At 42.0% G+C, this 14,437-nt stretch overlaps 1 protein-coding gene across 1 annotated transcript in view; it reads left to right on the forward strand.

Annotated features, from left to right (window-relative positions):
- The window catches only part of RNF150 (ring finger protein 150), a 180,397-nt gene extending 166,779 nt beyond the window's left edge, over positions 1 to 13,618 (forward strand). Inside the window, exon 7 of the mRNA XM_019730798.2 lies at positions 5,286 to 13,618. Coding sequence (XP_019586357.2) covers positions 5,286 to 5,404 — 119 coding nt within the window. The 3' untranslated portion in view covers positions 5,405 to 13,618. The remainder of the gene's footprint in view (positions 1 to 5,285) is intronic.
- Positions 13,619 to 14,437: the final 819 nt, after the last annotated feature.

A 14,437-nucleotide genomic window follows, 5' to 3' on the forward strand; every position in this document is an offset into this window, starting at 1 on the left:
CCAAAATTTGCATTAAGAAAAAGGCCAAGCCACTCTTGTTGCATACCAAAAATGTGTTCTCCAACTCACCCAGGATGCAAAAGCTCTTAAGTGAATGGCTCTTAGCCTTTTCTGGTTTCTGTGAGAACTTGGCGAAAGCAACCCTCTCAGCACAAAACTGCGTATTTCCACATAACCATGAAGGTGTGTTTGTAATTCTAGATACCTGGACTCCTCTGAAAGTCCACTAATCCACAGGTTAAGAATCTCAACTCTGAACTGTAGATACGGTCAATTTCATGGACTCTGAAGTCAGACAGAGCTAGGTTTGAATTCTGGTTCCAATTCTTACTGCTCAGGAAGTTTTTAACCTTTCTGAGCCGAAGTTGTATCACCTGGAAATGGAAATAATAATCCTTCCTTTGCCGTAAATTAATTGTGGATAGTAAGTTAAACAATCTGAAGAACTTAGCATAGTTCCTGGCATGTAGTATGTACTCAGTAAGCACTAATTTTGTTGTTATTAGCCTAAAAATACAAAACTTGAGCCCTTCATGGCCAGAGAGGAATTTTCATTCAATTTCACTGCCACAGACAGTCACCAAGTGGTGGGTTCTGAAACAGGAATGTTGACAACGGCACGTGCCCCACCGAGCCAGAGAAGTGACAAAAGCAGGCCAGGTGTGCCCCAGACCGGACAGGACAGACCTCGCAGTCTTACATTCTCAGGTTGGAGGGGACTTCAACCAGGCCCACTGTTACAGACTGCTCTGTCAATCGCACAGCAGAACTACAGATGCAATGCCCATTTCACCAAGGGAAACCTGTCACTCCTTAGGTAACATGTGATGTATTAGGAAAGAGATAAACCAAAGATATTAGTAATTTATGGATTAAATAGCATTAGTAAAACAAATCCCACTGCTAAGAATTTTTCTGTTAACCACAGTTAGGCTACGGATGGAATTTGCTTAGAATTAAGTGTAGAAATATATGAAAGCAGTAATTACGGATCAACAAAATGGGTCACAAAGGCTCTATTTAAAACAGCATTTTCTTCTTAGCATCTGATCAGATGCTGTTTAAGTCTGTGGTAAAGAGGTTCAAGATTGAGAGTTAGATGACCTGGAATCAGTCTTTAAATCCACCCCAACCAATTCAGTAATACCCATGGTAACTTGTTTCCTTGGGCATGAACTGTTGTTAATTGTGAGTCAGTGCCTATAAAAGAGCTAAAAAAGCAGAACAGATTTAAAAGAAAAGAAGGAAATGAAACAATGACACTGTTCTCTGGCCATTTCCCGGCTCTTTGGGGGCTTACCCTCCTCTGTTGTTTTTCTGCCCTTCCTCTAAATTCGAGATTTTAAACTCAAACACCTACACAGGCCAAGCAAGTAACGTGAAGCAGTACAGCAAACAATTCCCCACCTGTGGTGTTCTGCGGCCTCTTCGCTTGGAGCTGAGTGGGGCGGCCTTTACTCAGTTCCCCCCAAAGACTTCCCACCTGGGAACCAGGCATGTGTTGCCAGATGTTTCTATTCCCAAGATAAATTTCAAATATAAATTTGTATGTGAAATAACCGGACTTTTAAATAATGGTAACGAATTCACATTTTTTTATAAAACTTTGTGCAGGCCAAACAAATGATGTCAAGGGCACTAGTTTGAGTCTTTGGCTGTAGGCTTTGGTGTTCCAGAATTATCTGCTCTTTCTACAGACTCTTCCTAGAAAACCTCATCTGCTCCCAGGGTTTTAAATACCTTCTCTATGCTGAAGCCTCCCAAATTTATTCAGTCACCGCCTCTCCTCTAAATTCCAGACTCCTAGATCGAGCTGCCAACTCCACATCAACCTTGGACTTCTCATGGGCACCTCAAACATAACATCCACATATGCAAAACTCAGCTCTTCATCTGTCCCCACCTGTTTGGCGTCCAGTGTCTCCAATTCAGTAAAAGTTACTCGCATTGCTCAAGAAATGTGGGAGTTACTCTCTACTTTCTTCTCTCTCTTTCTCTCTCTGCAATTTTAGGCAGTGTGTCGAAAACCCTTTTCTAATAAATACCTTTTTTTATTACATTTATTGGGGTGATTTTGGTTAGTAGAATTACATAGGTTTTAAGTGTACAATTCTATCTATATACAGCATTGTGTGTTCACCAGCCAGTCTCCTCTCTTGCTGCTCTTGCCCAGTCCATCACTTTTCTATATATCCTTCTAAAATACTTTTTTTTTCCAGTTTGTTCCTTTATCTCCATTTCTATTGCCACAATAAACCACCGCCGCCATGTTTCATCTCTTTTGCTGCAGTAACTTCCTCTGGATTATCTCCATCCTTTGTCCTACCAATCCATTCTTCACATAATAGCCAGAGTGATCTTTTGAAATATTAAATAGATTGTATCACTCCCTGTTTAAATTCTCTCAACGTCTTCACAATGCATGAAAACCAAGAGAAAAATGTGTGTCAAGTAGGTATTATATGACTGTGTCAAATGGACTAAGAGGATTTTTTTTCCATCTGTAAAGCAGTAATAATAATACCTACAGTAATAATAATAATACAACAAAAAAGTTGTTGTAAGAATTCAATAAAGACCAATGTTATTTTTGCATTACTGTTAGCCTTTGCAGGGAAGGAGGTAAAATTCAGTGAACATTTACATTGTTAATAGCTACTTTACACTTCCCAATTAGTACCACCTACAGAGAACCTGCTAAATGTTTTAGTGATGTTTTCATTTGTATTATCTTGCCTCAAAGTAAAACATCTGCCTTGGATAAAGGATAAAACACTGCTTTTAAAAATTATGGAATCAGACCACATTCAATTAAAAACATAAAGCATAGTAAAGAGTAATTTCATATGTCTTCAGATCATTTTTTAAAGTTTTGAGATGTTAAATGATTAGATGAAGTGATTGATGAAAATGTCACCTCATAAAAATTGAACCAGTTTTTGCAAATCCCTGTTTTTATTGATCTGAATTCATCTTTGCCTTGAACTGGGTGGGACAATCAATTTCCCAAATAGCATCATGAATTCAGCAGCCCAGAGTGATGGCACTCCCTGTGGCCCTTTTTTTCTTTTAATTCACACGTCAATTTAAAGAACACAGTGGTGAGAACGCATCTATGAAATCTGCGGAGGCTGGTGGCTGGAAAGCCCGGAGTGAAGGTGAGAAACTGTCGATGAAGATACAATAGGCTGTCTCTATGCAACTCTCGAAGTCAGCCTTATCTGTGCTGCTTTTTTTACTCAGTCTAGATGGAAGTCATAATATCACTCTATGACGAGCTCGTAACTATCTCAACACGAAATAAAATGCATCAGTGATTATCAGAGCTAAAGTTTTATAACCATCAGCATTCTTCAGTACTTAGACATTCTGTCTGGGCTTTTAATTGCATGTTTCTCTTTCAGGATAATGGAACATACAAGATCTTTCAGTTTTAATGCTGCCTTTTATGCAGCGGAGCTCCCCAGGCTCCCCCGTTCATACTCCCTAGTTTGACTCTGCATTCCGGTCATTTTTAAATGTGATCTGATGTCCATCTAAGGGCTCCCTGTCACCTCCAGACATCTGTATGTGCTATTGCTGTGCTTAAAAGAGTCTTCCCTCTCATTCATCTGGATAACATCCAATTTACTCTGTAGGACTCACTTTAGACATCGCCTCCTATGGGAAGCCTTCTTTGACCCAGCAAATGGTTACGTAGCCCTCTTACCTGCTCCTGTAACACCAGATGCAGATGTAACACCGGGTACACCTTCTAGCATAGTGCTTGTCCCATGGTGTGGTACTTGACTAGCTAATGGTCAGCCTGCCTACTGGACAGGAAGCTCCTGGAGGACAAGAATTGTCTTCCTCTCACCTATATCCCTAGCATCTAGTACAATCCTTAACACATAGTGGAGACTCATTCTGTCTTGAGTGAATGAATGATATTTGTGCATTGCAGAATGTTTGGGAGTAAAATGTACAAAAATGTACAATAGAGAAACAGTCAGTAAAAATATTATCTAAGCATTCTGTATAGCAGCAAAACATTGCAAATAACAAAGTACAACAATAGAGATTATCTGAATCAGCTATTTCACTTCTAAAGAACATCTTACCGTTCTAACCACGAAAGTGACGTTTCCAACGAATTTGTGGTTACGTAAGAAAACGCTCACAGTATATACTGTTAAGTGAAAACAGAAGTATTCAAAGTTTTTTATGCAGTGAGGTTTTCATGCAATTTTAAAAGAAAATGAATATAAATCCCAAAACTTGAGACAACTCTTATTGGCATATTTAGCTTCCTTGCTTCTAGTTAACTTTCTCCGTCAACCTCACTGCATAAAAAGCTTTGACTACTTCTGTTTTCACTTAACAGTATATACTGTGAGCGTTTTCTTACGTAACCACAAATTCTTTGGAAACGCCGCTTTCGTGGTTAGAACGGTAAGATGTTTCTTAGAAGTGAAATAGCTGATTCAGACAATCTCTATTGTTGTACTTTGTTATTTACAATGTTTTGCTGCTATACATAGTGCTTAGATAATATTTTTACTGACTATTTCTCTATTGTGCATTCTGGAAATGAAATTACTGGGTGAAAATTTCACAGTCCTACATGCACTCTGTCAAAGTACCTACCTCTGTACCATTCGCTGTCATGCTATCTTTTTTAGAGGGAAGATTTCATAAACAAAAAATGGTAGCTCATTTTCACCTTATATTTATTACTCATTTATATCATACTCTTCTGTGAATTGTGTAACAGTGACCTATGCCAATTTTTCTGCTGGACTGTTAGTTTTTTGTATTGATTTAAAAGCTCTCAGTATGTTAAAAATGCAATCCTTTGGGAAATTTTTACAAATATTCCCAGTGAGATATAGGCTTTTTAATCTTTAATGTTTAACGCTTTAATATATATTTTTTAATTTTATGTACCTTTATCAATTTTTTCTTCTGTAAATTGCTCAATTGCTATCCATGTAGAATTTCTTACCCTGCTTAGATACATTATTAGATATATATTTTCTTGCTCAAGTGTACATATGTATAAGATATATCATCTAGGTTTATTAGTTTCTTTGGTTTACGTTTAACTTTTTGGCCCACTTAGAATTTACTTTGGACTATTGTGTAAGATGAGGCTCTAACTAAATTTTTTTTTTTTTTTTTTTTTAACAAAACAGGCAGTTTTTCTAATACCTTCTCTTGGCCTTCCAAGAAATGAAAGGCAATTGTGCTGAAGTAACCAAAGACAGAGCTCAGTGTTCACCATGAACTTTGCTTTCTCCTTCCAGGTGAGCAGGAGCCAGCCATCAGCAGTGACTCTGACATCTCGCTGATTATGGCAATGGAAGTTGGACTGTCTGACGTAGAACTTTCCACTGACCAAGACTGCGAAGAGGTGAAATCTTGAAATGGAGAATCTAGAAGGGATGGTAGGACCCCAGACGAAGGAAGGGAGGAGTGCCCCAAGACTTGAACTGGGCACACACACTTCCAGGACAGCATGGCATCTCCATGCCCTCCGCTCGAGAATGGTCCCGAAAAGCAATATCCAAAGTCACATCGATCAGATGCAGGTTCTCTGTCTCTACAACAGTCCATGGCCTTGGCGACTTGGAAGTCGAAAGCGGATTTTCCTTCCCATGTCCTTGTAGACATACACTTCAGAAGCTCCTCAATCAGACTGAAAGGACACTTTTAGGGCTTCCTAGGTTCATTTCCGTTTTCCCCAGGTCTTGTTGTCTTCTTTTGGAATTGTGTTTGATTTCTGTGGCAGTTTCTTTTTAAAGACTGTGTGTAGCCTCCTTTAGGTCCATTGCTTTGTTTTCCTTTTGGTTCACTCCAGATTTTACACAGATTTCTGTTTTGAAGCCCCAGTTCCTGACATGATCAGTTTGTATTCCATCTCTGAGATGAATGGCTTTGACCTCTTAGCATGAAGTATGCATGGCTTCGGGAAGTGCTGCAGCACCCTGAAATGGTTGAAGGCCAGCTTTCATTAAGAATCTAAATTCTTTGAAATGGATCTTGAAAACCCCAGTGGCCAGAGACCCCAACACCAACCTCTGAATCTGCCGAGGCCATTGCTCGTTAGTTTCAGCTACATCACACTGGCTTCCACTTGCCAGGCTCTGGAAGGGCCCACGTGACATGAGAAGGACGCTCTAGAGAGGCACTTTTGTTTGTCTGGATCTTACAATCTTTGGCTGAAATTCCAAACTCAGAAGTCCCCTCCAGGGCACCAAGGCCCCTCTTCTTGGCTGCAGGGCTTGTAGCTGGGACTGCAAGCCTGTTTAAGACCAGATATCACAAATTCTTCCTGAAGGCAGAGTGTCTGTTGTACTGGCTTCCCCAAGGCTAGAACAGGCTCTGTTACCTCAAGTGGCTTCTGCAGGAGATGGAAGCTTCACAAAAGGTCTAGTCAGCTTTGAGCCCAGTGTCGCCCACAGTGGAGGCTGCCACAGCACTTAGGTGATACCTTAATTCCAACACACTTCTGGTACACCTCCCAGACCTCGAGGACGGACTCAGGTGAACCATGGCCAATTGCTCCCTGAGTGCGTCTAGATACCAAGTGACAGGGGAGGTGTGATCTGATGAGCCCTTTGGTCTAAAAAGCACAGCCTGGGAATTGGCTAAATCAAGTTTCTCCTGATTGAGAGAGACAAAGCGGGAAAGGAAGAGAGGCAGCAAGTGAGTACTACAACCGGCCGGCATTTTGAGACCGTTTATGTTTATATTATTTTTTGTAACTATGACAGACATGGGCTATTTTTTTCAGTGGGCAAGTTTGTGATGCATTTAGAGTCTTCTGATGTAGAGGACTAAGGTAGCAGACAGAGTCTCTGGGCAGTCACCAATCAGCTCATCCTCTGTAAGGCCGTGATGCCGCGTGGCCTGACCAGGAAAGGACGCTTTTATACGTAATTTGATGAGGCTTTCCCACCTCCTTACACCAACACTCATCCGAAAACAGAGTTTGAATCTTCCATAAAACTTTGCTGCCTGCTGAAGCATGGAGTGCATGTCAGGGGGGACCCCTGGTAGCTCTTTATTCACCACCTTCAACCGTTTCCTATTTGATGCTTTCTAAATAGGCAGCAAGGCAAGGAAAATGATGGCCATCTTCAGAAATGTCACATCTCTCTAGGAGTCCAGTGCTTCCTGTAATAAAAGCCTGGGAGGGGTGAAAACAGCACTGAACTAGGAGTCAGGAGGCCTTGGTGAGCAGCATGCGAGCTGGACCGCAGTGTCTCCATCTGTAAAGGGAGGAATTTAACAAGATGATGCCCAAGGTTCCTTCTGGCTGGGAGACCACCAGTGAGCATTTCGCCCGGGGGGTCCATGTTTTGCAGAGAGCAATGATATGCAGCTGACTTTCCACCTTGGGGAGGCAGAGTTGCTGCACGCGTGACATATAATAGCTTTTGAGATTGGCATGCCTACGTTGATGAGAATGAATATCTCGGTGAGTGAAGTTTTAAGTCCAACGAGGAGTCGTTTGGTTTTGCCTTGTTTTAAAACCGCTGTTACTAGTTACAGAGTTTGCAGTCTCTGGACACCGTCAAATCCTGGTTCTCAACGTGGAATTCTGACTCTCAAGGTGTTTCTTTTTCTTGGTCAGCGTAGGCCTGCATCACCTACTTACTCCTCCTTCAGTCAGCTTTGCCCCAAACTAATTTTGGTGTTAACTTAAGTCAAGTGGAATTAGAAGGATAATGCGATAGCATAAGAAATATAAATTGTATTCCATATCCAGAGAGAAAATGCCTTTTGGGTTGCATAGTTCTCTGTTTGGTGAGTGTTCTCTCTTGCTGCCGGTGACCCGGTAAATCAGGAATTGGTTGCATGTGGCCACAGCATGCTTGAGGATGATGTGTAGACGATGAGGGGTCCAAGAGGCTCACCTCAGGGCTGTGGACCGACCTCACGGAGGTTCTGCTGCAAACTCTCTGGGCCTAGAAGTTTCTCCACTCACCAAAGGTTTGTTCCTGGAGGACTCTATGTGGCTTTGGTAGTTAAAAAGAAAGTTTAACTAGCATGAAAGGGTTCAAAAGAAATGGAAACAGCCCTTCTCCCATAGCATTCCTCACCACCTCCCACCAAAGACCTGGGGACGCAGTGGCTCACAAAGGATGTCAGAGGGTTTGGGAACCCTCTAGAAGTATATGCAAACTTGATGTGTATTTGCAGATGTGCATTTTTCTGTCGTGAGTATCTAGACCAGCACTGTCCAATAGAAATACAATGCAAGTCACACCTGTAATTTTAAGCTTTCCACTGGCCACATTAATAAAAGTGAAAAGAAACAGGTAAAAATAATTTAATAATATATTTATTCAACCCCATATTATTGTTTCAATGTGTAATTCATGTAAAAAGTATTGATGAAATACTAGACGTGTTTTTTTTTTTCAACCTAGTCCTCTAAAGACATTGCGCATTTTACACTCACAGTGCATCTCAATTTGGACGAGCTAACAATTGGACAGTGCAGGTCTCGAGCTTCTCCAATATTCTCACAAGACTTCTTTGACCCTTACAAAGGAAAAAGGTTATAACCTGATTACCTCGTGAGAGAACTAGACTCCACTCAAGTCACCTAATGAGAGGCCCAGAGAGCTGTGTGTTTTGTAATGAATAAATATCCAGGCCGCCCTTTTTGAAATTTCTGCTTGACCTTTCTAACCACACCACTGATGTCTATTTCCGTTTACTGTTATTTCTCTAACCAGTTGTCTTTTAAAAAGTCACACAAACCATGTTGATTTGGTGCTGAAACAAAATGATATCCCTTACTTCTATGGCAAACCTTTAAGGCTGATACGTGGTCCCCAGGAGCCAAAGAGAATTCCAAACTGTAGTCATTCAACTTTACCTCAACCCCTAGCTGTCCTTCTTGCTGATTGGCAGAAGGTCTTTTCCCAGTCCTGGTGCCCCCTGGGGATTTCAGAGGAAGACATCTGAAGTTACATATTGACTCCAAATACCTGACTTTGTGTGGCCTTATTGAGAAAAAGTCTTTGGGGCTTGTGACCATCCAGCCTCTATTTGAATATGGCTGCCTGGCAACAGCCCAACTCCCCTTCACGTCAGCATTGGCCTCTCACCCCGAGGCTGTGGCTAAGAAAGGAATCATTTAGAGTCCCCTCTAGGAATTGTTTACCTCCTGTGTGACTGGTCCCTTAAGGGAGGAACTGAGCCCTGATCGTGAATACATTTTCTGACTATTGATTTCGTCTCTAGGGTTTGGTTCACCCCTGAAAGGTCACCTGCATTATCTAGGCAGGAAGAGTGGAGTGTTTGACAAGGTAGAAAGGTAACAGTGGAAAAGGCACCTTCCTATTCTGACATAGTAAGGATCGGAACTGTGGAGGCAAATCTCTGTCCAAAGAGGCTTGTTTTTTTGTCTTGTTTTCAGCAGCTCCCTCATGCTAGTGGAAACATGTCTGGACCTTCGTGGGTCTGATTTGGTCATATCAAAACCCGCGGTGCGCAGTGGCTATTTCACTTAGTGCCCTGCCATCCCTGTGGCTGCCATGCTTTGAGAACTGAAAACCCTCGTATATAGCCTAATGGAGGATTCTTTCTTATGTATGAGTTTTGTTTAGATGAAAATTCTTGCAGAGCATACACAATAAATGGCATTGAGTTACCATTGAATGTATCACCTGGACTGAAAACAAAGAAATGCCATTAAATCAAAACACAGAAAATCTGGGATATAGAGTCGTATCCTCTGTGGAGCGAGGACCCCTCCCTCTGTGACACTAGGGACCCTGAGGCATTTCTGGTAGAATTTTTTCTCTGCTCTCACTTAGATTCCTTTCCCTTTTCTGTCTCTATCTCTGGTTCTCTCTGCCTGCCTGTCTCTCTCTTTGTCCTCACACCCACACACGTTCTTCTCCCATCTCTCAGAACAAAAAACCTGGTGACTCTTCATCTATAAAGTCATCATTATTGGAGTTGCCATTGTTACCGTTGTTGGGGTTTTCTTCTTTTTATTGCATGGCCATGTCTATTTTTACACTTCGGATGAGGAAAACCAGTTTACTATAAAAGCAATTAACTTCCTCAGTAAAGGAGCTGGCCCCATTTTCACTTCTCTTGTCACTAATTTTATCGCAGACCACCTATAGCTATTGCCTTTTAGTTCAAGTTTCCTTGCCAGAAAAACCTCTTCAGTAAATAATGGCAAGACAACAACTCCAGAATGCTGTCTAGATTTATTATCTTCCTCCTCCCACATCGGTGACCTTCCTAGTCCCCCACCTGCCCCAGGGTTAGGATTTCTTAGAAAAATGTGTGGGCTCTACGGCACCCGATAGCCACTCGTGCTTCTTAACCTCGTAGCACAAGAGCTTGCTCTTCATAAGTGCTCTGAGAAGCTACTGCTTCCTTAAGACTGGAAAAGAGATGCAAAGAAGCCATAGTCCTAAGGTGAGGGACACGGGGTTCCTCGTGCACTGCTCTGTGTCCCAGAAGTCCCTCGTCCACGATACTGGGGGGCCAGGACTGAAGAGTGCATTTGGTGATTGCGGTTAAAGGACAGTATGAATACTCCACTGCAGGGAGACAGAAAACAGGTTGGCAGGATACAAACATGGATGCTCTTCCCGAATAAATGCTCATCCCCTGGGTTTAGAACTGGCCTGGTTTCTCTCTCTCTCTCTCTCTCTCTCTCTCTCTCTCTCTTTCGGAGTTAAACACTCATGCCTGCAAAGAATGTTGGGTTGCCTGAAAACTAGATTAACTCTGAGAAGCAGGTGTGAGTGTCTAATCACTTACCGCTTCCCTTTCCCCCCGTCCTCCCCGTCTCACAACTCCAGGCCCTTTGGAACAGGAACAATAACTTGTAAAGGTCCCTAGATCAGTAGCCACACTCTTCTACTTTGAGTCTCTTTATGGCACTAAATCATCATCCCAAAACTAAAGGAGTGAGTCCAGATCCTAGATGTGTGGACCCTTAATTATTGAGCCCTTGGATTGCAAAACCGGCTGCTCTGCACAAAACCTTCTTAGGTCATTCACATCTCTCCTTGCCGTCCTCTCAACTATGCCCCTAGCACTTCATCATCAAGTGGGCTTTGCCAGGAACCTCTGTTGGAAGGTTCCTTGTGCTACTGTTGATGTTTGCACTTACTCCAGAGCCATTCGCTCTGTGGCCGCCTGATACATAGTTGTTGATGGTTTGATAGGGCAAGAATATCCATCTCCTAAGAGGTCTGTACGTCTGAATAGAGCATGGGAGGAAATCCATGGAGAAAGTAACTCAACCTGAGTGACCCAAAGTCACTGCTTGGCAGAATGTCTGTGGTCTGGCTCTCCTTACTGCAGTGGAGGACGTGGAGAAGCAGGGAAAATGTGGGGACCATGTGTGTTCTATAAACCAAAGACGGCTCACCATCCAAACACATGTTTCTTCCATAGGCCAGTTTAATTTTCTTCTAATGTTCTCATAAATAAAAATGAAGGTGGGTTACTGAAACTTTTGGGGGCGGGGAGGCGGGGCGTTGTGGGGTGACGCTGTGGCAGGCCGGGGATAGACCTTACTAAATCCAGAAACCCAAGAAAACGTCTCATGGCCTTAGCAACACAGCTTCTTTCAAGTTGAGTGTTTAGTCCCCCTTTCCCTCAAAAGTTTTAGACAAATCTAGGGGTTTATTGAACTTAATATATTGTTTTCTTGGAGAATGTGACGATTTTTAAATAGCCAAAGAATTTTCATGTATAAGAGCTAGTTAATTACAGGATAGCCCTCTCTGTTGAAGAAAATACCAAACTACTGCCTGTACTAATAGGCAGTAGAGCAGTTGAAGGACTGCTAACATGCGGACTTTCCAGTCTGCGTTTGTGTTGGCATCTATGGCACTCACTGCTCAGTGTTTGCAAGGGGGCAGGGCGCCCTCTGCTGGAATAATCGCCATTATTCTTTTAGCCAATGAGTTAAACCTAGAGTCACCATTTCCTCAACAACTAGTTACTTGCCTTTTATCATCCCATTTCCTCAGTAGTTGAGAATTGACTTTATCAAAGGAGGAAGGAGTATCACAAACCCAGAAAAACTGAAGGAGAATCCCCCTGGCCATTTTGTCACTGTCAGCAGCCCTTCTGCAAAATGTTGACGTGTATTGTTGGCTCTGTTTGCAAAGAAGTTGCTTCTGGCTGGAATGTTGGTGCAGACCTATAAGGCAAGGGCCTGATTGTTTTGTAACTTATCTCAACTCGATTCTTGTCCAACTGCAAAGGAACATCATTAAACAGACTTCTTTCATATGAATGTAAATGGTGTGAAATACTGACATGTTTTGTACGTGTACATAATAATATATTGACTTCCTGCTTTCACATTAGTAATCTGAAATGGTTGTACCATTTTATAATTAGAAAGAGATGGAGGGGGAGGGGAGGGGTGGGAGGGCTGTTATTTTTATAGTGGGATGTCCCTTATATTTAGAAAACTTGAAGTAATTTTGTACTTGTGAAAAGTTACATTCCATTCATTTCCTGAAAAATAATGGGTCTTGTTCTTCAAAATGTTCATGAGCTGGGAGGATGATAATTCTAATTTCCAGGGGAGCCTCCCGAGCAGTGTATATGTGACACCCAATTTTGTAGACTGCAGACCATGACCAGCAATTGCTAGTTCAATAATGTGAAAAGAAAAAAACCTCAACTTATTTTAACCCCTCTGTATATAGCACATTATTATTTCCACTGAAAAAGACATCTACAAAGAATAAATTCACCATCATGAAATAGGCAGGGCATCCATGCATTTATTTTTTTCTTCCTAAACATGAAGTGTGTGCTTTTATTGTAAAACCAATAATGTCACAGGTAGACTTTTACTTAGCTTCCCCCATGAGGTCTTTCTGGCCTGTCTGCAGATCACACACACGACGGTCCCATCACAGCTTCCCCATCTCCATATTCAGACCATGAGACTGAGCTTCTTTGCTATAATTGCCACATGACTCAAAATCAGACGTCATTCCTGCTGCCATTTGCATGGGTAACTTCTAATTTGGACTTTGGTTAGCTCTTAATTGCTGAAAAATTTAGTAATGGGTTATGTAACTACTTTATGCAAACATCATCTTCTGTACAAAGTCACAGGCCTATTTAAATGACTAGTTAAGGCCGTGTAGTTCTTTTCTTTTTCTTCTTTTTTTTTTTTTTTTTCCTGTATAAATCTCTTTCTCTTTTCTTCCCCACCTCAGGCACCTACCTTATTCCTTCCAAAGCACTTTATATTTTGAAATACACAGAAGTTTAAAACAAAACAAAACTGTCTTTAAAGGGATTTGTCTTCTATTAGGAGACACAGACTTTTCTTTCACTTTATTCTATTCTTGTGGGCTTGGAGAGCAGACGCAGTTTGTCTCATACTGGGCTAGGATGAAATATTATGGGTAGTCGGAAACATTCAATCGTACAACATGGCTATTTTTATTATATAGAAGACTTTCATGTAAATAAAGTGCAATCGTGTTGTTATGTGCTGGTTAAAAAAAAAAAAAAAAAAAAAAGCAAGTATAAAGATTTGAAAAGGATTGTGAATTCCAGGAAATTTCATTGCAAAATTTTGTTTGGTTTTGTTTTTTAATAAAATGGAACCAGATGCCTGTGTTTGTGTCATTGATATTTCCTAGCTGTGTTTCCAGAAGGGGCCCTATCGATTTTTCAGCATTGATATCTGTCCTGAAATCCTGATTATGTTAAAAGAACAAGAGATTTTACCACCTTCTTTGTTTCTCTCAGGTACATCAAGTCCTCTAAGTGAAGTGATTAAAAAAATTGGGGGCAATTCTGTCATCAATCAGCTTCAGAAAAATGGAGTAATGATCCAAAGTTCGATACAAAGAAGAAGAATGGCTGCTAAATGAGCTTGAAGTGGGAACGGTCTGGTGGGAACTGAGCACTAGTGTCTGACCCACCTCAGGCAGGTTACCCCCGGGACCCAGCAGGTAGGCTGGGGTGGCCAGGTCCTTTTTATATTAACCTGCACATCTCTAGAGGACTTTAAACAGCCGTCCTTTTGAATTAGCAAGGAAAGGAAATGCTAAGGAAATAATAAGGATGGGAGCTGCCAGCTTGGGAAGGTGGGAAAGGAAGGGAGGAAAGGAGAGGCCACTAGTCCTTGTATCATATGCCAGGCCCCTTGCTGTGGCTTAGAACCTCTGTCTGGCCCGGCCAAGGCTGGGGACAGCCCCTGGAGGAGCATGTGGGGCTGGACATGCCAAGTGCGGGTCAGCTTAACGCAAGCCTTATACCTGGCCAGGCGCCCCTCCAGGGGTGTCGATGCCACACAATCTGTAAGCAGGAACTCAAACTGTATTGAGGGCCGTAGCCTCCTGGGTTCTTTCGTACCCACACAGAGACCTGCTGTGACGACAGGGAGCAAACATGAGCGCCCTGAGGCTTACTCTCGGGGCTAGTC

The sequence above is a fragment of the Rhinolophus sinicus genome, linkage group LG07, assembly GCF_036562045.2.
Source record: "Rhinolophus sinicus isolate RSC01 linkage group LG07, ASM3656204v1, whole genome shotgun sequence".
Taxonomy (NCBI): domain Eukaryota; kingdom Metazoa; phylum Chordata; class Mammalia; order Chiroptera; family Rhinolophidae; genus Rhinolophus; species Rhinolophus sinicus.